We start from the raw sequence: 23,705 nt of genomic DNA, 5'->3' as shown, positions 1-23,705 counted from the left end.
AAATCTTAAACCATAGCATTTGCAGAATGGCAAGTATCAGTGGTTTAAAGATAGGAGTAAAATCACGGAATAAAGAGTCTGGAGAACTCATTAATTTTAACACTGAATCTTCTATTTAGCATTAGCATACTTAATTTGTTTTATAGATCACAGAATTCTTATTCAATATGTGAATCCAAACATTCAAATTATCATCGTTTTGTGGTGTTTTTTTTTTTTTTTTTTTTTTTTTTTTTTGAAAGAAAATATAGGACAACAGAGAAAGAAGGGAAAAATAAGTTCAAATTTCTTATGGTCATAAGCTGATTTTCATCTGTTGCAGAATTCCAGGAATCAGTGTTTTTCAATACAGACTACATGCTATTTCAATGCATTTCAGAATACAGTAGTAGCTTATGTGAACACATTTTCTCAACTTTTAGGTCTTGTACAGGCTTAGTAAGTGACTTCCGAAAGACCTGTGGAATAACTGTCCTCTCACATTACATGCCATCAATATTTAGCATGCTCGTCCTGAATTGCATTGCTATTTACAAAGGATTTATACTAATTACCTGGTCTCATGACAGTGTTCCCACTCCTGCCATAGTTTTGCAGTCAGGGTACTGAACAGCACCCTTCATTCATGATTAACTCCGTTTCAAAAGGAATAAACATTCACCATCTTTCTTATTAGGAGTAACAACCAAAAAAATTTCAAATATACAGACAACTAGAATTTGAACAACTTGTGGCTTATTGTTTCCATGTTTCATAACAATTACTTTTGTACCTAGGAGAGCAGCCAAAGGAGTAATTCCACACTAATGGCACTGCTGACACTTCTGAAAAGCCTAGCAGCACCTCTACAGAAATTCTACATACAATTATAATCATAAATATATAAGTAAATTAGCATATATTTACTGTGAAATTTATATACTATTTATTACAATAAAGTTAATTCAGATTGCAAGCTTATTTATGATTATAATATATAAACTAAAAATTATATAATCCACACCAAGAACTGCATTTCACTTAACCACAAAAACATCACAGAGAGAACATTTACATGAACAACTGAATGATAAGCAAGTATGGTTTTATCAGTAACTCTGTGCTATACTACCCTCCAAAATATTTTAGGAATTAACAGAAGCAAAGCAAGAAGCAACACTCAATTCCTGCTTTTGTTTCACAGGGACATAGCTACTCAAGCAAACTAACAAGTACAGGGAAGCAGCATGTACAGCTGGACTGCTGTGGAGTCATGCACGTGCCTATTTTAAAGTAGCTTCCCCATATGACTGAGATGTCAAACTGAACCATACAGAAATACGGAGAAAATGTTGTCGTTAAATAAACAAAAGAAGTGTTAGCGTGTTTTTCTATGCTGATTTTTTCACTCACTTGTTGAATTACATCGGGATAAAGCATAGGGAGTCTCTCTGCAATGAGGGCCAATCCACCCATTCCTGCAAAAACTTGCAGCGGAGACTGAATGGGACATGTTTCAAGAAGTGATTCATCTAGCACTGCATCCATACACTCATCCCCAGGACTGATTGCTTCATCTTCAGGGCAAGGTCCCAGTAAATCTGCATGTTCTACAAAAAACACAGGCATAAAAGAAATTAGTACATCATCATCAACACGGTGTTTGTTTCTTCCTCTTCACTTAAAAGTGTACTTCAAAAGTAGCATCTCCTTTTTCAGCAAAATCTGAGTCAAGAACCTGAAACAAGTAAGTACAAGAATATATTAAAAAAAAAAAAAAAAAAGAGTGCTTTTTAGCAATAACTGCAAATCCAGTGCCAGAATTGGGGATCATTTACACAAGTTTAAATGTTAATTATTAGAATTTTGTTTTATTAGAATTCTACCTATACCTTTCAAATTTTGTTAACATTAGAAGTATGACAACACTTTTTTTTTTTTTTAATGTCTTTCATCTAGGAGATAAGAGTATGTTAATAGCTCATGAAGAGTTTATAGCTGAAAAAGACCACCTTACATAAATTGCTCATTTTTTTTCCTCCAAAATGCTCAACAATAACTTCATCCTGTAACTGATACGGTTTCACACAGCTCTTGCATTACTTAATCTGCCCTGGTTATTAGCACAGTTACTTATGGTAACTGGCATACATGTCAAGAAATAAAACGCACGGTATCTACACAATCATGTAATCACATCATATACAACAATACAGCAAAGAAAGAAAAGAGAAACCAGAACAACCATACTGGTGAACCTTGCATAAACAGTCTGAAGACAAGAAGTAAATCTGTTATTTATCATGAAGTTTAGCACTTGCCTCATAGTGAATAGCTCAGGAACTACATGCAAGAGAATAAAGAAACTCTTGTTCCTTAACAAAACAATTAAATCCATTTTGTTCAAAAAAAAAAAAAAAAAGCATTTTAAAAACAAAGAAACCAAAAACATACAAAACCAAATGAACAACCAGAATGAAAAAAACCCTCACCTTTTTCTGTGTGAAGACGTTTAAATGAGTCTGTTTTGGATAAGCTTGGATCTGAGATGACTTTGGAACCAAGCTTAACTGTCAAGTCTATTGATCGGTATCCTTGAGGGAGTTTACGGTCATACAGGAGAGTCAGAAGCTGGGCAAGTGTCATTTCAGCTGGTAACGGCTGGCCTAAACAACAATGGCATTGAGTCAGAGCTGAAAATTATGACTGGGTTATTTTAACATACATGTCCAGGTGCTGTTTGTTACGTGTACCACAGATGCCAAGTAGAGTAAAAATTATCTGGCTCTAAATCAAGGCCTGACTTTTAATATTTGTTCTCTTGGGAAAAGGGGCCCCATCAGTTTGGAACAGAGAATCAGAGAACTATGCCAACATTACCTTCAGCAGCTCTGTGCTGACAGCCCAAGCACTTGGTATATTTAACAAATGGCTAAAGCTGTAATTTGATGTGCATTTTAAACAGGTACTGCCTGCCCCCCACAATTAAATCCCACCCCTAGAATTATGGTGGCATAAAAATATGCAACCACAAGGTAAAAAGGCTGAAGTGGAAGAAAGTGGAAAACAAACAAAACCACAGTTCTTTTTTGCAGTCCTATCAATCCCAATCCTAAGCTCTAACCTCACTACACTAATCTTGAGACACAGTAATTCAACAAGAGAAAACGAATGGCAGTGCAAGGAGTACTTTTTTCAGCAACCCTGGAGACTTGAAATACACATGCAACTACAGCCCAAATTGATTATTGAAATGGGGACTTTGGCCACTCTGTTTATGAAGAGTATGTTCTTCATTAAAATTACAAGCTATTCTTGAGTGAGAACAAATTTTTTTTCCTAATAATTACTAAACTTTATATGTAAAGGGAAATGTTTTAGAATTGGATCAGTTAATACACTTAGCACACTCATTTCATCTTGACTGTACTCGATCAAGAAGCACAAATCCCAGGAAGGCCTTTAGTAGCAATCTGTTTCTTCAATGGAGGATGGTGCCTTAAGAAATGAAAACTAGAAGTGTTTTTGTTCTGCTAGTGTTTATATTACTACATCATCTAAGTGAAGTTAAGTTTCCTGCCATTTCCATCAATTATTCTGCCTTTTTTTTGTGTGTGTGACAATTTGGCACTTGCACAAGAAATATGAACAGTGAGACCATTACACTAATACAGAATGGTCTACAGCACCATTAGTAGACAGTCAACTTTTACCAGCTAGATACTGAAACGGGCAGTGAGGGCTAAACAACTTTGATTAGAGATTTACTAATTATTAATTCTATTAGCTGCTTCTTTGTTTTTATAGCATGAAGTAGATAAGAATCCCTTCTGCACAATATTCAAATATTTTATGCACGTTCTTGTCCTTTATCACTGATCTAAGGTTAAGAATTCCAGTCCCCAACCTCTCTCCTATATGCCCTCAAACACATCTGCACCACCAGCTTTATCCAGATAACTGATAAAATGTGATTGCATATCTGCTATACGTAAAACACAACTAACTACTTAGACATGCTGTTTTTGTAAACGCAAATATTATGGAATTCAGGAATATTCCTGAAGGGGCAAATCAGCCCTCCAGAGTGGGATGCCAGTTGGCTGCCCACTGAGAAAACGAAATCACAGGGCACGAATGCCAGTTTAACATTGCCTTGCAGGTCAAATAAAATGCATGTCAGCTGACAAAAAAAACAACCTCCTTACTCCTAAGTGAAAGTAGAAATGTTTTTAAGATTTTATTTAGGAACTAATACTTAACAGTTATAACTGTTACATAAATGTTTCAAGCTAATGGTTACCATGCTCCACAACCTGTTACCAACCCAGAAGTACTCCACACCACAAGAGACCAAATAAGATAAAGATGTACATCATCTTTATATCTACTTTCTAATGACCTATCAGCCACTGAAAATGACTATTTTTTGAAGTCGAAAAACGGCTATTAAAATCACCTGGTAGAAGTTTATGGTATAGATGGAAAACTGGAACACTAATAGTCTTGCTGGAAGATTCTCCTCCTGAGGAAGAGGTACCCACTTTATCTGCAATCACTCTTCCTCGTCTTGATGGTGGACGTGGAGGGGTGGATGAAACAGCTCTTTTTGACTGAGATTTCAAACCTAGTACAGAGATAAAAAAAAAAAAAAAATAAAACTTGAAGTTATGGTATTTTGTAACTTCAGCTAGCCAAGCTGCAATGCACTCAATGCCTTCCGTTCCAGCAAAAAAAGTTAAAATTTTCAGTACCAACAAATTAAATACCCGAACAACATTCATATATAAAAAATATTTGGATCTAATCCCAGTATTTTTACTGTTGTAAGGCTGCATGGCCTCTTAAGCTCCAAACATAAACCAAGCTGTAACTGTACTAGATCGTATCATCCAAAGAAGGAAACAACTACCCTGATTCTGTTCTTTAACTGAGTTTAAGTCATCTATCAATGGGTCCTATGGTAAAACTTTTCTAGGTTGTTTTTCCAACTGAAAGAACCTAAGGCAAAAAATTCTACATTGACACACATTTCAGCACACAGCCTATAAATAAGAAACGTTTGTCTGACCTATGACTTGTCACCTACAAGGTGACTTCAATTGTATTACTGGCAGTAACACAAGCGAAGAATGGCATCTTTGAACATGCTTTTAAAGTTGCCTTGGTCAAAACTGTTTTAGTAAGCGCATGTGAAAACTAAGAGGCAGAATAGATCCATGAAAGCTTACTGAGCTTTCAAGACTGCCATATTTTGAGACAGCCAAAGTTGACTCAAGGTACATCAAAACTGGACTTGCATTGTGCACCCTTCCAGACAGGCAATAGATCAAGTAAAGAAGTTAACAGATGCAAATACAAAGACACATAAAACTACTGCATTATAATCTGCCGAGAGCAGCTGGCAAACTAACATCATCATGACCTGAAACGTTGTAATATGTTCTGGTTTCAGCTGATCAGTAGGAGCAGCTATAATACTCAATCTCAGTCCACTAAAACAGCTTGTCTCAGGCAGATCAGGCTGCAAATAACACCTCTGCTCTCTAATAATTTTGCCAATAGGGAACAAGTTAAACGGTGGCTGTGTGACTTTTTGACGAGACTAATGTACAAAACAGGAAACATAAAAAGCTATAAACAAAAGAAGAAAAGGTTCCATGAACAAGCGGTAGAACCAAATGCAAATTAAATCAATTTACATTTAAGCTGTTTTACCTAACCAGAAGAAATACAAACAAACAAAAAAAGGAAGAACTGAAGTCTGTTTCTTTCTGAACGGGCCATGGGTTATATTGGGCAGTATGATCAGAGATAAAAGTGGGATGAGACAGCTGGTTATGCTATGCCTTATCTTCAATATTGAAATGTTTTTGTTTTTGTTTTTTTTCCTTCCCAGATTCTTTATTCATGTTTTAACCCTTAACTTAAATCTCTTAATGTTTTAGATCTCATCAAAACACGTTTATTCTGTTTAAGTGGCACCTACTGCAAGAATCTCTGCAAATAAAGATACTGTAATTAACAAGCAGCTGTATTGTTTTAAATATATAACAAGATCCGTGAAACTGCTTCCTAATTCAACAGTTGAGTTTAGAATTATATCTACATCTAAAATCCTGGAAAGAAAAGCTTAAGAAATATTGGTGCCAGAAGTCAAAGGAAATCAGCATCTCTTCTTCATGCTTCATGAAGTGTAAATGAAATTAAGAAAGCTCAATGAGGGCAGAAAGCTGGACAGGAAAAGGGTAGTTTGAAGTTTAATAATCTCTCAAACACACCAAAACTTCAAACTGAAAGAATAATTATCTCTATAGCCATCACCTGAACTGTAATCTTCTTGTACCACTGCAAGACTACTGTGTTCAATCTATAACCTCCATAGCAATTTTGAAGAAGGGTTTGATTTCAAGTGATTTCAGAAGGACCTTCAAGTGATTTTTTACAAGGTGAAAGCTTTGGAAGAAGACCCTTTATTTGTGGTTTCCAAGTGGAATAACATGGCTTTGTGCTTATATGACTTATGCATCTGACAGTTTTTAAACACAGTTGTTATGTAAAGTACGTGAATCCTTGTATTTCCAAAGCATATTGTGGAAATAGGTGGTTAAACTCTGATGCACTAAACACTGCACAAAGGCTGAGGAACTAATACCCAACCACTATTAATAGTACACAAACATTAATATCTTCCCAAATAATCTATACTCCAGGTATGTGCCTACACTAGCCACAGCATCCACAACATACCACAGCCACATTTAGGTACAAATTTGCCCAAGTATATAATTCAGCAGAAGCAGCAGTTCTACTACCAGGAACTCATCTTTGCTGCTTAGCAGCCACTTAGATGAACTGGGCACTGTATTTTTTTCTAAGCATCAGTAATTAAATGAATTATTAGGTAGATGCGATTTTCCCCTCACTTGCAATGTCAGAAAGATTCTTTTTTTCAGAAGATGAAAGAAAAAAACATACCAGAAGCAACAACAACACTGTAATTGTCCTGGAATCCATTTTCTGCTTTAACTTTTTCTTTTTCTTCATAGTTCTTTTTTTCTTTATCTTCCTTCTGTTCATTAATTAGCTTAGCTGTGATGCTGGGTGTATCTACATGGGAAAAAAAGCAGGAGAGAAAAGTATTTCAATATACCAAGTTGATTTTGTTACCAGTTTCTAGGCTCTTAAAAATTACTATTCTCAACTGTTTACATAACTTAGACTTCTATCTCAAGCAGTAATGTTCTTACAAATATCTATACGTTAAGGTATTGTAATTCTGGCCTCCTCTTCCCCAAAAAAAAGTCCTCTGTCAATTTAAAACTGTTAAAACTACTACATGACAGGTGAAGTATACATACATTAAAACACAACTGCAAACATCTAAAATGAGATTAGAAAAACAATGGTTTATTTTACGCCTTGTAAGTTACAACACTGCCATTAAAATTGCCAGTCATTCTCCAATTGCTTTGGAGAAGATAAGAGTGTAAAGCTGTACTACTGAGGACTCAATGTCTACACTAAATTTTCGTCTATTTATGTATACATGGGTGTGTGTATATATATATATATATATATAATTTGTGGATACATATTTCACACTCGGTATGAACTTTTAAAAAATATTCATTAGTATTATTTAAACTTCAGAGTAGCTCTAGTTTGGTCCCTATGGACTGAATGCCCATTTAGTGACAGACAATTTAAAGTTTGTTAATTAAACTACTGAGGATGCTCAAGCATTGGTATTTTTAGTATTCAAGTAATATCCACCTTTGTTTTTCAGTCTTCCTGACTTCTCACAACCAGTAAATTAAAACTAAGGTGGGTGGAATACAAAACAACTGGTACTCATCCTAAGCATACCTATCTACCATGACACTGCACATTTTCTTCCTCTGGTAAAGGGATGTGAGCAGCAGATTAAGCAATGATTTTAAACTCTGCTTTATTTTTTCTTAAAACAGGGAAAAAAAGTACAAAATGAATGTGCTTATGATTTTTATTTGCAGAACATACGAAATGATCAATTGGAGATCTTAAAATAGTAGACAACATTAGTAGCATAGTTAAAGAAAGAAAAAATAATCCAAGGGAAAGCCTCCAACACAGGATCTTCATGACTTCCTACTGTTGCAGTGGTGGCAGTCTTTTCTTCTTTTCCACCCCAGTCAATCCCTTCTCTCCCTCCATCACCCTAAGCACACAGTTTTACTCCTTGTATATTCAAAACTCCTTTACTATCCTAACCATGGACTTCATTGAATGACATCTAAGAATCACAAAGCTTTTAATACCATCAGAAAAATCACAACAGATGAGAGAGGAAAACATAAAAGAACCTGAACTTTCCCAGAACTAATTTTTCCAATTTAAAATGAAACAATTCGGTAGCATAAAGCAGAGTTAAGACACCTTAAGCAGTCAGCATTTGATCGATTTCAATTATGTGCATTACCGCACATCACATCACCACATTCCCCTCCCCAGTCCCTGTTAGCACTGGCTATCAAGTTGAGCACAATGCACCACCGAGGCAGCTATTCAGTACAGGTTATGTCACGGCTCAACAACAGATCCTTACCTCATGTGCATGACAGCCTCCCCCATTAGAGCAATTCTGACTGTAAATAGCACAAGTAACTAGAGACCTTGGTAACAATCCACACATGAGCATGTCTGGATGCTAAGTGAATACAGATTTCCATGTGAAACAGTAAATTATTCCCTGATAAATAAGCTTCAAGCATTTTTCTAGACTTCACTGTTTTTGATCAACATCCTGAAGCAAACGTTGTTTTATCTGGTGTTGGAAACACCAAATACCATTACAGTACTTCTATCAACTCATTAGGTAACACATTTATTGCCCTAATGCATTTGTTAATTAATTAAATATAAAGATTTTAAGCAGGCATAAAAAGGCCATAGTTCCTCTGAACTCCAGAGATCTGTTTCCAAAATTAAATTTGATCCTATACTGAGGAGTTAAAACAAAACAAAACAAAACAAAACACATACAAACCTAACCACATGTAAGAACATACATACCTAGTCAGAGATGTATGCAGCTAAATGCACACTTCACAGCTAATTATGGAATGTGGAGGCCTGGTCAACAGAACCCCCTATAGATTCATTGCCCCATGTGTATTCAACTAGTGTAAGTATTTATTTTTATTTAAATTTCCAATAAATCCACGCCTTGATATTCTTGATATACTTTTCAATCTCCATTTAGTAAGTAAACTGAAAATTTTATACAATGTACAAATCTGTATCTACAGAGTATCCCTCATTTATGTCCTGTTCATAGCAACATCATTTCATCTTCCTTTTGGGATATTCATGTGCCATTATTTGGGAATATTTAAGTGACTGGGTGAAAGACAGGGCATTTTAAAGGCTAGTATTTGCAGTATCACTAGTATTCTTAAATCTCTCAAGGTATATTTGCAACTATACATGAATACTTAAAAACAAAACAAACAAACAAAAATCCAACCTTCCCCACAAAAATGGTAGCTAAATTACCAGAATTTGAGTTCTATGGAAGGAAAACATGGAAGTGGAACATGCAACGCATTTGCAAAAGCTTACAATTGAGACCTCTGTGTTACATCTGGCAAATACCTATGACCATTACAAATATACATGTAAAAAACACTTAGTTTAGGCTTCCTTTTTATTTTACTTTTATTTTTTAAACTACTTAAAAAATAAAACAAGAAATATTGCAAACTTGCCTGACACACGATCAAGAACTTCCGCTAGAGTTGTTGAGACAGGCAAATGAAGAGTACGAAATTTGTGTCCAGCTCCATACATTGGATGTTGAATAACATGACTAGTAGCATTAATTCTACCTTTGTACAGCTGAAATAAAAAAAAAAGTCAACTTTTAACATGATTTGAAATACAGAAGTAAGCTAAAACACTAAGTTCTTATAAACTCACCTCAGCAAAATAAAGTTAAGTCTTCTGTGAGCTGAAATAGAAACCTTATATACCCTTCAGCTTCACAGGTGTACAGTAAAAATGCATCAAACTTGGATAAACGTAATTTCTTAACTCAAAAGAGTTTGCTGAAAAAGCCTGGAACATTTTTAGCGTAAGAAACAATACAGTGTATTTATTATTATTATTAAATATATTTTAAATATCTGTATATGAGACAAAACTAAGTGTTAGAGACTTTCAACTATTTCTGAAATTAAGTTAGGAAAAATCACAATATACTCGTAATAGAGAAAGCTGCTATTTCTCTAGTGCTCTGACAAGCATAAAGTTTATTTTAGATGATATATCTAAGTTATTACTAGTTAAAACATTTCAAATATGGTAATATATTTTAGCCTAAGCTCTGATTGTATTTTTGTATCGTTCTTTTCTTGCAGTAACTGTTTACAGACTTTTCTGTACAAAGAGCTATTGTTCCCTTCCCTCATCATCAGGAGAGCTGTTTGCTAATACTCATATTCAGAATCAATTTAGCATTGTGCAGTACTCTTAAATGAATTTAATACTTTATGACAATGAGAATTTGGCTTATAAAATATAGTTTTGGTAGGAACCTAAGAGATAAAAATGAGAATACAATATTTTCAAGGTTATGTTGTTGGACACACTTTGCACATTCATATTATTTTTAAGACTTCTCCTTGCATATTAAAAGAGAAACCTTTTTCTACTCAGTAAAAAGAGCCAAATTGTTTCCTGGCATTGTTAACAGAAGAAACTGAAGTATCTGAAAATTTATTTTCAATAATTTATTTTTGTCTTTACTTACTAATAGAGTTACTTAGTAACTCTGCAAAAACCTGTTCTATGTAAAATGCCTTATTAGAAAATTGATGTTACCTCCATGTTGCCAAACTTCACATTAACAATTAATCTGAGCTAGGTTAAAACAAAAGCATTTAAAATGTGTTTGCACAAAAAACTGATTTGCTGTCCCTTTTTCATTTTACACTTCCTGATCAAATTTCCCTGTTGTAGTATTTCATGTAGGACTTCACTTTTGAGATAGAGAAAGAAGAGCAGAAATCAAAGTAGAAAATATTTTTTCCTTGTCTGGCAGTATCAGATCTTTTAATAGTTCTGGTTTTCCAGAAGGTTTCTTTATTTGCAGGCTTCAGCTGACAGCACAGCAGTTCAGTCATTGATTATAACTCTGTTCTGGTGAAGCATGTAGAATTATAAAAGCATACATTAGCTTTACAAATCAGTTCAAGTATTTGTCACTCAAGAAGGTATCTGTGGTGTTGTGGCTAATGTTAAAGGATCTCTGCCAGTTTTGAAGCTTCAAAACTAATTCCTCAATGAAACTGATGATAAAGAACTGGTGTAAGGACTAGAACCTGTATCAGGATTCACTCCTAATGCTTACGGATAATATTAAAATGTTTCAGTTTTCTGTTCTTTCTATTCTTTCAGAATCATGATGTTTTCAGTAAGATAGCTTCGACTCACAGCAGTGCCTTAAATTGTCTTTTGAAAAGCTGAGTTACAATTCACCAAAACATTCCTTTTCAAACGTGTATAGTAGGAAAAGCTGCTGCCTGACCTTTCAAAGTTGAATACACAGATTTTTTTTTAGGCTACATTTGATCCATGGTCACCATACAGATATCAAAAGCTCTTACTGGACATGGGGACTGAAGAAACAAAGTCACTTTCTCATCCTCCAGCATCAGTTGCAAAAAAAGCCTCCTAATAAATCCTGAAATATTTCCAGAGGTTGGGAGGTTCCCACGCTGAGGAGAGGACTGGAACAATTCACAGAGAACCTGGGAATGCAAAATGACATCCTATTTAAAATATTTCTATATTTAGGTCTCTAAAATATAGCTCTACACAGCCATAGTAGGCAGTGCCTAAGATCCACCTTCCAGTTATCATTCAAACCAGATCAGAAATGAGGACCACTGAAGAAAGCATCAACAGCAGATTTTGTTTTTGTTTTTGTTTTTTTAACATTCAAAATATTGACTACAGCATCAAAGTAATTGTGAACATGTAGACTACTCAACAAGAGAGAGCTGAAGATAAAGCATTCAGAAAAATGGCTTTCGTATTACTAAGGCAAACATTTTCTACTCAATAAAAGTATTAGTACTGGTCATTCATATGGAAATGTGTGTTTTTTTTTTTTTTTTTTTTTTTCCCCACTCAAGTTATCTGTTCCCGGGGCCTTGACATTCTTAATGTTGAAAGAAAAGTACTTTTATTCAACTAGGTCTGAAAGGTTAGTAATTGTGAGGAAATTAGCTGAATCTGCATTAGAATAGTAAACTGTTCTGTAATAGTCCACATATCCCTGAACACCAATTGCACATCGTGTACGGTTGTGTGAACAAATTAACCAGAAAATCTCCCTTAAGTTTCTAATTTAAAAGATGTGTATGGAGCCTTATTTTCAAATTCTACTTCAGAAGAGTTTAATCTTATGTACTTATATATAGTATTTTGGATTTTGTTCTGAAGTGCCTTATTAATGTAAGAAGTACATCTTTATGCAGCCAAGAGGAACACAAATCCATACACAGCACTGAACAGTCACGCTGAAACATTTTTATACTTTACAAAGTCAGACCAACAAGATAACAGTTTTAACACAAATTTCACTCAGTTGATGACAATTTACAAAAAGAACAACACCCAAACCAACCAACCAACCACCTTAAAGAAAGCTTTAAAAAAAAGTTTTAAGATTTTGGACTAGTTAAGTTTCACCTGTAGTTATCAATAAAGAAATGAAAATTGCATTTGTTTTTTCTCTCACCTGTGCCATAAGCCTCTGGTTATTTGGATGGCAAGAAATGCACTGTAAGAAGAAAGCAACTGTTGCGTTTTCAATTGCTGTCCGCTGTTGAGTGGTCAACCCTGCTGTTACAGTTGAAGAAAGCAAGCTAGATCTTGCACTGGTCTGTTGTGCAGTCACATTGTGTCCTCCAGAAGTAGCACCAGAATGGCACAACAGAAATAGAAGTGCTGTCCACAGTGGATTGACTTCAGAACCACCCAACCAATCCTTCATGATGTGGCTGTTGCCAACTTCTGTCAAAAACCTGAGAACAGGAGCAACTAGGTCTGCCGTGATAGGCATTTTATTAAAGTGCTGTGGAACATGATGCCTCCTGAGCCTATCCTGGGTGATATCCATTGATTGTGAAGTGCAGTCAGAGCTAGAAGTATGGTTAAAGCAGAAACTAGCAAGACTTCTCACAAGCAGTGAAGGCAAACCTGAGTCCAATAATTGCTTGATAGCTTCAGGAGACTGAGATGAGGCAGCAAGAGTAGCCAGGTGAGACTCCGTTAGTGCAAGAGGGGCTTGTGCGTTTTTAGAGTCATCTGTTAAAGATGAACTGAGGTCCTGCTTTTTGCTGTCATCAGTCATGGACAGTCTGTGTTGACACTGCATCGGAGGAGGAGTGATACCCATCCATCCCATGAGTAAGGAAAAATAATTCGGGTGGATGTGGCACATCGAGCAAAGCAAACTATCAACAGCTTTCTTCAAAACCATGTTGCAGGGAAGAGACATGGACCAGTTAAACAGCGACCTGTAGAAGACAGAAAATCACATCAAGGCATAGCTTGCACTCACATTGTTTTTTTCAGTTTATACATTATCTTTCCACATTAACCATTCCAGAAACTACTGGAAAACTCTGAGCTAAGTTTGACAGCCTCTTTTGGGTCACAGTGTCAGCAGGACTTTCATTACTCAGATGGCATTCCTCATCCTTCTCTTGGAATTTACTTCATTATACCTTACTTAAAATAGTTAAGAACTGATTCTTCTGGCACGTTGCAAGTGAAAGACACGATTTCAGACTTTGGATAGTTGTCACATAATTTACATTTACACACTTCTGAGCTAACCATAACCCCTCTTTGCTTTCAACTCTCCAAGATGCAGCTACTAAAAACCACATGCCCATTTTCACAAAGCTCTCTTAATTAATCCTTTGTAAAAGCTGGAAGTATTTTAATACATTTCCTTTTTTTCTTTTTTTTTTTTTCTTTTTGTTGGTTGAATGACGTCATCCTTGCCCTCCTTAGGACACAAGTTAACAACGGAATTATTCCTGAGAGATAGTAAAATTCTATGAACTCACTTCACTTCTATTCAAATCCTATCAACTGAAATGTTAATCAAAAGCACATGAATGCAAAAGCTAATTTTGCTCCTCTTACTTAGCTTATACTTCTGAAGTGCTATTTGTGAATCAGTGAAAACAATTTTTTCATACAAATGTGTTCAGAGTAGGTAAAGTACTGAGCTGCATTTGCATTACCCTAGCACTGTAAGTAAGTTACATGATCTTAACCTTTACATCCACAGGCGACGCACACCTTATGCCACTACAATGTTAGTTTTTAATAAGTTTGGATCTATCATCACGTATTACATTTCCTGTTTGAAGACAAGGACTGTTCTTCCCTCTTCTGGATAGAAGTGTTATTTTATGATTAGTCAAAGGGACTCAAAGAGTACAAAAGAGAACATGGGACTAACAAAAAAAAAAAAAGCTTTATTACTGGCTGATTAAAAAACGCTCTAAGCTAAAACACTAACAAGTCATCTCAGTGACCAAGTGGACCTGTGACTTCAGGAAAATTTTCCACATGCCAAGTATTTTTATTTTTAATAAAGTCCACATGCAATAAAGGCACACTTGAACTCTTCTCCAACTATATATTCACGCAATCCTTCTGCCAAAATTTTCTGGGTAAGTTCATGCTCTGTAAAAAATAAGATTCTTTTCCAACTAGATGAAAAATAACTAAGGAATAATTTTGCATCCATCGTCCAAAACAGAAATATTGAAATGAAAAATGGGGATGATTGGAAAATACATCCAAAAGAGAAATGAAATATGACATGAAGGAGAAATAGAGTTATGGCTAGGATCAACAAAAATATTTCAGAAGTTAAAGTATCAAAGAGGACAAAGAATACACGGAGGATGTTATTTTTATCAGAAGAATTATTTTACCCATGTCTGACAAAAATCCTTTTGTATTCATTAAAAATATGTAATTTGCTCCATATGCTGGTTGATATGAATTATAGTTTTAGTTGGCAGGAGGTAGAGGAACAGGACTATATTGCAACATGTATACTGAAACTAGGTGCAATAGTTTTATTAGTATTTCTTCATTTCATCCTATGATGAAAACACATTCTCTCTCAAGAATGGGAAGTCAGTTATTAAACCCACTTTCATATTGATGCAAATCCAAAAGGGTTATCCATTTTAGGAAATCTATTTTATTACAGCTCTTCCTTTTCAAATGTTAAAATTGATAAAAATGCATTTTCTTATTCCTGAAAGGGCTCATTGACGAGCAATTTAAAATCCTGAAATTGATTCCCAAAATGAACAAGCTCATTTTGAATTAACAGTTATTTATATGACAGTAACACTGATGTACTTCAGGAAAAGGCCTAGTTAGTAGTATACATCTAAAGACTGCTATGCTGCACATATACAAAAGCTCCACATGCTTTTACCAATGACCATAACTTGGACATTTCCCAGTGTTTGAATGTTTGTACCTAAAGAAGAAAATAAGGTAGAAAAGAAAATATAAAAGGTTCCTACGGGCAACAAAAAACTATGTGCTATCAAAGTTCCTTTCAGTAATTGGAATTGAATTCAAAGGTACAAATGAAAGATGCTTTCTTTACTAGACACAGGACTTCAACAGCTACATTTCTATAATACATGTGAAACAAAGCCATCTTGGCTTCTTTCTTGTTTTGTTTACACAGAAGAAATAGTTGAGCAATATAAATTAGGAATCACTGCTATCTTGTATATTTTTTATCTGGACTCAAATACATTGTTGTTAAGGGTGTTTTTTTCTTCTTTCTTTAGAATCAAGCAACAAACACCCACAAATTCAAAGTTCAAGTTTCACTCAAGATTTTGTAATTTGTTTCTTTCAAATCAGGCTATGGCAGGAACAAAATTGGTGACTCCAGTAAAACAATTCTGCCCTCTCTGACCTGAGCACTTAGCTATCACTTAAAGATACTGCATGTATGAGTAATGATGCTTATATAACAGAGTACCAATGAAGAACATGATTTAGTTTAGTTTAGTTTCAGTTATTCTGAAAATTACTGCAAATGCTCAATTTTAAACAATAACAATCCAGACTTATCCATTTCAAAAAAAAACAGAAACAAAACCATGTACCAGAATACCTTAAACATGTGTAAGCACATACATAGATCTACTGTTTTATTTTTAATTTTGTTTTTCAACTCAGTTATGCCTGCAGTATCTGAAGTTTTGTGTTTAGAATTACAAAGCTACCTGTTTAGACATCTTCAAGTATTTATCAATTAGCATCGGGGATGGTGACAATTTACACTACTTTTTTCACTTGAAGTTGTATCTTTTTGGTGAACAAAATAATTTAGTTAACAAAAACACAAGGTACAATACTTTGCTTGCTTTACTTACTCAAAGAGCTCTCTGTCCAGCAATGCTGGTAAATCATATTCAACAAGCAGTTCATAACTATGCCACAAAATTGCTGCTACACAATGCAAATGGGAAGGAGATGGCATCAGAAGACCATACTCTCTTGTTGAGCTATTTGGACAAATGTAGCTGACCCGGCCACTTTTTTTCATAGCAGCAACTCTTGCAGAATCACTGACCCATTTCAACAATGCTTGAATTCTGGAAGGCAAGATGATGTAGTACATTACAAAGGGTCAAAGAAACACTCAAAACCAAATTACTCCAAGACAGGAAGTTAATCTGATTTACACATTTATCACTTCTTTTGAAGCAGAGTTCAAGAGCGAGCTCAAACTCACTTTTTCAAGCCTTAGATCACTAACAGGATAAGATTAATTAAAAACACATATCATCTTAGACAGATAAACGTAAGCTTTCTTTGTACAGAGAAAGAAAACATAGAAGGTAAATAAGTTCTAAGTATCTCAGAGAAAAGTCAGTTGAACTTTAAGTTTTATAACTTACATAAGAGCAAAAAAGAGAGGGATGCATTCTGTGCAGAGGATACAAACATCTAGGAGGGAAAGCTGAAAGGCATCTTTAGATTTCTGCACTTTCAAGCTATCATGTAATGATCAGATTTTAAACAGATTACAACAAGTAGATTTTAAATTTTGTGCAGTAACACAAAGCCACTATTTAGCAAATCATTTTTATTTATGCTTCCTTATGACTATCCAAACAACATTACCTGTCTTTCGTTCCAGGATCCTGAGTTGTTCCAAGCTGATAAAGAATGTCTATTGTGGAGTCAGAAGAGAGACCATTTAATCTTCCAAACAGTAAAGGGCTATTCAGATCTTGCCGCATTAAAAAAAAAAAAAAAAAAAAAAAAAAAAAAAAGGAGGGGGGGAAGAGGGGAAAATAATAGAAGTACTTACATATGTATCTTTAAAAAGTACTCATGAAATTTTTATTAAGACTGAATTGAGCTTTGCCATTAACAAACAACTCTTATATGCACCACTATCACAATACTGCACGTTTTATATGTTCAATGCAACAATCAGCCTTACTAACAAGGAAAAAAAAATAATCAGTGCATGAATCAGATAAAAGACTTACAGGTTTAACTCTCAGGATTTTCTTCAACATATTCCAAAAACACATAACTAATACCAATAGAGCTGTCAAACCTCACGCTTCACAGAAACAAACGTTTATCTCAATACGGAAACTTATTTAACTCCAGTTTCCATCAACAGGACTAAGGCCCAGGAATTCCTTGGACTGGTTCCTACTCATTTTCTTGCTGTGTTCATCTCCTGCCCTTTAGGAAACTACTCTCCTATCGAACTGCATTCCAATAAAACACAGTGGGCTACACTGAAACATTAACTCTTGGTGGGGTATGCCATAGAAGTCATTTCGAAAATGTGTTTTCTGCTCTTACCAGAAACTCCAAAAAAGGACAGGTAAGAATTCACATTTCTTTCATTTACAAAGCCATAAAACAGCAAAGGAAAGTAATATAGTCATAAACACAAAAACCAGTGCATTTCACTGTGGGACATAGATCAGTTGTCCAAGTGTCTCGCTTAGCCCAATTCAGAATTTACTCTGTCCTATAGATTGTTACAAATATTGCTGTACTTATTTTCCTTAAAAATACTCTGATATATTCTTTATGTTGAAACATCTATACATAGCATCTACACATATATACACAGCTGCACTTGCAATATATTGCATGGCCTACTCTTGTAACTTTAAAACATTCCCCTAATCGTATATTCTACACCAATCAAAACGATAGTGGTTGCACTGTTTTACTACTGTAGAGCTACTCATATACTGTGATACTCAAAAAATAGCCAGTTACATGATAGCAAGAAACACAACGGAAAGTTCTGGCAAGCAAAATTCAGACTCCAAAAGTAACACACATATACACTGTATTTGTACGTTTGCACAAGCAGATTTTTCACTAACAGCTGAAAAGACAGACATTGCACTCACCTGCAGGATCGCTCCCTGATGCCGAGCAGTTTCTTAGAAGAATGTCAATCAATTTGAGGCCTATTCTGGTGGACTGCAGCCCAATTTTTACAAGCACAGCCTCAATGTTTGGAGAATGCATACCACAGTATGGTGACATCAGTAACGCAGCACAGGTCTGCAACAGATTAGCAGTGGGTGCTGCAGCACTAGCCATCATTCCTTCTAAATCACTTATGTGAGTGAGGCAGTGGTGTAATAATCTTAACCATCCAATACTGAAAAGGAAAACAGCAAAATGAGCTAATGTATCATCTTCTCATTATTTTATTTTTTATCAATAATTACCTGTATTAGATTCTATGACAAGTACTGCAGAAAACTGCTGTGATGCAATCAGACATCATCTGAGAAAAGTACATTAAAATAACTGCACCTAAGAGTAGAACATCACATACCCTAGTATTGCTGTTGTAACTACTGGTTTAAGGTTGTAAGAAAGGCAGAGTTTGTGGGTAGAGGTAGAATTTTATACATTTATGTTTTAACCTAATGTTGTGTAGATGGATAAAAACAAACTTTTTGGCCACATGCATTCTTTCTAGTTTTGAAAGCATGCCTTACAGCCTGCAATACTTGTACATGTGATAGGAAAAATTAGCCTGCAGGATTTATTACTAAAGCTTCTCAGGATTTCTTGATGTAACTACATATTTCTTCCAACAGGGCCAGCTGATAAGTACCTCAGATTTGTGGGGTCTCTGGAGCAGTGGTGTGGGATTTAATTGTTGGTTTGCTTTTGCAATTTTTGTTTTTAAACATTAAAAGAAGCTGACCACAATATAAATGTGAAAGATGAAAAAGCTCATTGCCTCACTTAGGCACCATTTGATTTATTAATAGTCATAAGGTTAAAATCCTGCAGTAGTAGTTGGCATTAAAATAATACATTTGCATAGCTTCCCTAAAAATAGCAGCGTTTAAGAGGACTAGAAGTTTGTAATGGCAAGGCTAGACATGCACCTTTTCAGTCATAAATATCTACAATAAATTACAGTGAACCTTAGTGAGTACGGAGTCCTACCTAATATAAGAAGCACAGAAAAAGTGCAGAAATTCAAAACTTGTTAAACATTGCATTTTCCACCCTATCTCTCTTATTCTTTAACAATGCTGTTCAGTATTCCTTTTAATAATAAAACAAAGCTGCTGTAACTGGATCAATTTAGAAACGTATCGGTTAGAATTTAGTTATAAAAAATACACTGCAGTGCTGTTTAAATGAGCTTTATGAACAAGACTGCAATCTAAGTTCCACATGAAACAAATGACACCTTTTCACTACCAAGTTCTAAAATAACAAGTTACCTTATCTTCACAGCAAACTTGATCCACCTCTTTTTTTTTTTTTTTTTTTTTTTTTGAACTATGGGAAGCTTGTACATGTATCTTAAATGAAGTTTACACTTTTATTTTAGGAATAATTTATTCCAAAATATTCATCATTTAATAAAAAAGCAAGTTCCTGACAATGTCTAAAAGAAAATTATAACCAAGTTTATTTAATATATCTATCATATTACTCACATTAGTTTACTGGGATACTTAAAGTAAGCTGAAAACCATGATAAAAAATTTCCGGATGCTCACAATGTACACTCACTCTTTTAGATACTGCTTACGTTTGTGCAACTGTAAGTTAACTTTTTTGAAGTACAAACATAACAATAGTATAATTGGTTATAGTAATTTGTTTCACTGCTATTCAAGATCAAGGATCGGTTTCAGCTATATGGCTTTTATCAAATATACACCAGAGAATGTTCATGGTCTCTGAATTTCCATACTCTCTCAAAATTTTTCCTAATGGAAGACGATATTTTAAAACTTTCCCATGCTCTCTTTTCAAATTTATAAACATTAAAGTTCAAAGGTGAAATATTCCGAAGTCATGAATTTTAACAATTTAGTAAGCTAAATCTTAGTGGAACCAAAAAACCTAAAACATTAACTCATAAATAATTAAATTCAAAGTTGGAAAACTCAAATACTGACTTTAAGGCAGTCCTTAAAAGTTGATTTACTTTTAATTTACAGATAAGGGAAGAAATTCAAGATGTCACCTAAGCAAGTAAAAGCTATTGAAAAATCTTGCTGATATGCCAAAATTACAACTTTCAGTTCGTATTTCTCAAATGTTTGTGAACAGAAATATTGGATATGAATTACACAATACGTTTTACTGCCCTGTTTCTATTCCTGCATCAATACTCACAATGTAAGTCTCCTGACTTCAGCAGAGATAAGAAATATGCTGTCAGTTAATTTTTTGAACTAACTATCTACACATTGAAGAAACAGAACTGAGTGCTTTCCTATCTTTTGTATTCTTTCATCATTACAGGGATGAAACACACCCTTTTACACGTGCAGATTAAGCATGCTGCAAAAAAAGTGAGAAGTACTGCTTACTGTAAAACAACAGAATAAAAATCTAAGATATTTATAACAAATTCTTTAAACGTTCAAATTTAAATGTTAAAATACAAAGCCAGCTACTCATGAATACAGTTTCCTACTCGGAGCAGAGAATAGCAAAAAGAAAAACCACAAACTGTTCCTCCAGTCTCAGACCACTGCTACCAGACGCTTACCTTGTTTTAGAGACCTGATCCTCAGAGGGAAGGAATGGATTATTGACTGTTGCAGACGAGGTGTTTCCAAAAGCTGTGAGGCCCAACAGCTTGATTTGAGAGAGGCCTAATGTACTAGCATCCCGTGGACGATGGAGACGAAGACAGACAGCTGAGGCAACTTCAGCTTTTACAAGCTGGATTTTTATATACGTGAGACCACTTGTGATAACAGGAGTTGACAAAGGTAACATATTGACACCATCTGCACTTATTTCAACAGATACTGATGAAGGGCAAGCTACAGGGTAAGATAAGAACGTTTAATGCTACTCAAAAAATGGTACTAGTTTGAATTTTAAACATTAAACATGCATTCCTGTTAAAGATACAGAACAAGATGATGAGAATTATCTTAGGCAAACACCTCTATAGAACTGCAATTAGAATACTTGTCCTGTGTGATGACATATGGTAAAATGCATAAGCATTTTGATAAATCGTTTATATTAGTTCATTCCAAAGATTTAAGATGAAAACAAGTCCTGTCAGTATAAATACCTAATTTTCCCTAGTTGGGCTATGACATTAAGAGCTGAAAAACTGCTTCTCTCATGGTTTATTCCAACTACCATGCCAAAGCAGTTTGCCTGAAGGCTCCTGATCAACATCATGTTCTTCCAAAGTTTTGAGACATTTGACAATTTCCATGGCATATTTAATGTTAATGCCACAAAAGATATTCTAAGCTGTAAGAAATCAAGCAGAATCGGAGCTTTCAATTCTCAAGAAATGCAGAACTATCAAGCTTTTCAACTAATTTTATTGTCATTCTTCAAACAGTTTATCAGTTTTAGTTTCTTTGATTACATGTTCTATAATTTCTAAATTTTACCCTTCAAATGCTCAAATCAGCATCAATGTTAGCACATCTACTTACTTGCAAGAGAGGCCAGATGAGGCTGGATATGGATCTCTTTGAGCAGCACTGCTGCAGGAAGATGAATTGTAAGGTCACACCAAGCTTCCTCAGGTAAAAATATGTATGACCACGCAGCAGACCGAGCTCTTCTATGTGGAGGAGTAGCCTGTAACAGTACTTCAGCAGGTTGGGCAGTGGGGCTGCTTGATGTGATTGAACCTTCAAAAAACAGCAGTATTTACATTATTAATGTTTATTAATAAATCCCAGATCAACTTATAGCCTGAATTGTGGAAAACGTTTTTCTATCTCATCTGTTTTAGTTTATTCATACATTCCAAATACAATAATGAGAACTGCTTAAGTGTTTTACTTTTTGCTATTTGCTACCAAAACCCTAAACTTTCCATCAAGATCTAATCACAAAAACAAACTAAACCAAAAGATGCAGTTTGACCAGTATGCTTAGAACTTGACCTCTGTTAATTCATAGTTAACGTAATGAAAGTTTTCAAGGTTTAAGTATTAGAATGGTAACAAATACTTTTATAACTGAAGTCTGCCAACATTTTTCTGAAAAAGCTCTGTTTAACATGAAAACCTTTTTTCTAAAATAAGGCACCAAAACCGAAAGCCTATGACCACATGAACTATATATTTTTTAAATCTTAGTAGGAGTTAAGAATGAAAGACAGCAGCTATGTCCTCTAGCAAGTTGTATGGCACACCAAGACCAGATCTGTGCTGTCCTGATTACACACACGTGGGGTATTTTACTTTAGAGCAACTCTAGCCTGGTCCCATGACTAAATGCTTATTGGAGGTGAATTCCTGGAGTACACATTTTGACAGGCTATTATCCTAAACGTATCCAGTTCGTGTCTGAGAACACCACATGATGGGAATCCATCAGAAAGTGAGGAAAATCAGAAGGTACACTTGAAAAGAATATTTTACTTTCAGTTGAGAGTATGAAGATAGATACACTCATAAAAGAATACCAATAACTGCAGCACTTTGCAAGTTTGGGGGTGAGGCAAGCAAGATACCACTGTGATATATCTTTAGGACTCTTACTACTTAAAGGAATTAACTACCAACATTTGCAGGTTCATCAGATTTACCTCTTCAAGATTTGTGAATAGCAAAGTAGAAGATTTCTAATGGTCCCATATTTTGCCAAATTATTTTATTTGATTCTTTTAAATTTGCATGAGAGGACTGAAGGGACTTCTCTCTCATCCTAGTTCTTCCAAAAATTAAAAAAATAATTAAAAAAATATTTTTTAAAAAATAATCTTTCTCCACTCCTGACAGTGAGACATTGTACATTTTATATATGTGTGTGTGTGTGTGTGTGTGTGTGTGTGTGTGTGTGTGTGTATGTATATATATATACACATATATACACACACACACATTCATTGGCTACAGTAGGTTAGCGGGCAGCAACATGGTTCATTAAGACACAAGCAGTGGAATAAAAAGACTCAGTAAAATATTAGAAGGCATCTACATCTCAAAACACACGCATTTTAGAAAGCAGCAGCCACTGTATTCATACCAAAACAGCTCTGTAATTCTAACAAATATTTATGCAGGTACCATCGGTGCAATTAGGTGCAAGCATGAGAACAGCATCAGCAAAAGTAGTCCAGTGCTCCAGCATCTGCTACTCTGTTT

The 23,705-nt window shown here is 34.9% G+C and overlaps 1 protein-coding gene across 5 annotated transcripts in view; it reads right to left on the bottom strand.

The window, feature by feature from the left end:
• Positions 1 to 23,705, bottom strand: part of BIRC6 (baculoviral IAP repeat containing 6) — a 181,110-nt gene that overhangs the window by 57,824 nt on the left and 99,581 nt on the right. For 4 of the 5 annotated variants that reach the window (XM_082757615.1, XM_082757619.1, XM_082757617.1 and 1 more), the window contains 12 exons: positions 22,041 to 22,241; positions 21,122 to 21,401; positions 18,489 to 18,745; positions 17,221 to 17,329; positions 16,467 to 16,688; positions 12,767 to 13,547; positions 11,628 to 11,771; positions 9,729 to 9,858; positions 6,958 to 7,089; positions 4,439 to 4,606; positions 2,472 to 2,645; positions 1,393 to 1,589 (listed from right to left, as the gene is read on the bottom strand). In XM_082757615.1, coding sequence (XP_082613741.1) covers positions 1,393 to 1,589; positions 2,472 to 2,645; positions 4,439 to 4,606; positions 6,958 to 7,089; positions 9,729 to 9,858; positions 11,628 to 11,771; positions 12,767 to 13,547; positions 16,467 to 16,688; positions 17,221 to 17,329; positions 18,489 to 18,745; positions 21,122 to 21,401; positions 22,041 to 22,241 — 2,795 coding nt within the window. The remainder of the gene's footprint in view (positions 1 to 1,392; positions 1,590 to 2,471; positions 2,646 to 4,438; positions 4,607 to 6,957; positions 7,090 to 9,728; positions 9,859 to 11,627; positions 11,772 to 12,766; positions 13,548 to 16,466; positions 16,689 to 17,220; positions 17,330 to 18,488; positions 18,746 to 21,121; positions 21,402 to 22,040; positions 22,242 to 23,705) is intronic. The other variant, XM_082757618.1, reaches the window with a different exon arrangement.

This window comes from Aythya marila (assembly GCF_965140915.1).
Source record: "Aythya marila genome assembly, chromosome: 3".
NCBI classification, from domain to species: Eukaryota; Metazoa; Chordata; class Aves; order Anseriformes; family Anatidae; genus Aythya; species Aythya marila.
Note: the sequence above shows the minus strand (reverse complement) of the source record. Positions and strands in the feature narration are given on the sequence as shown.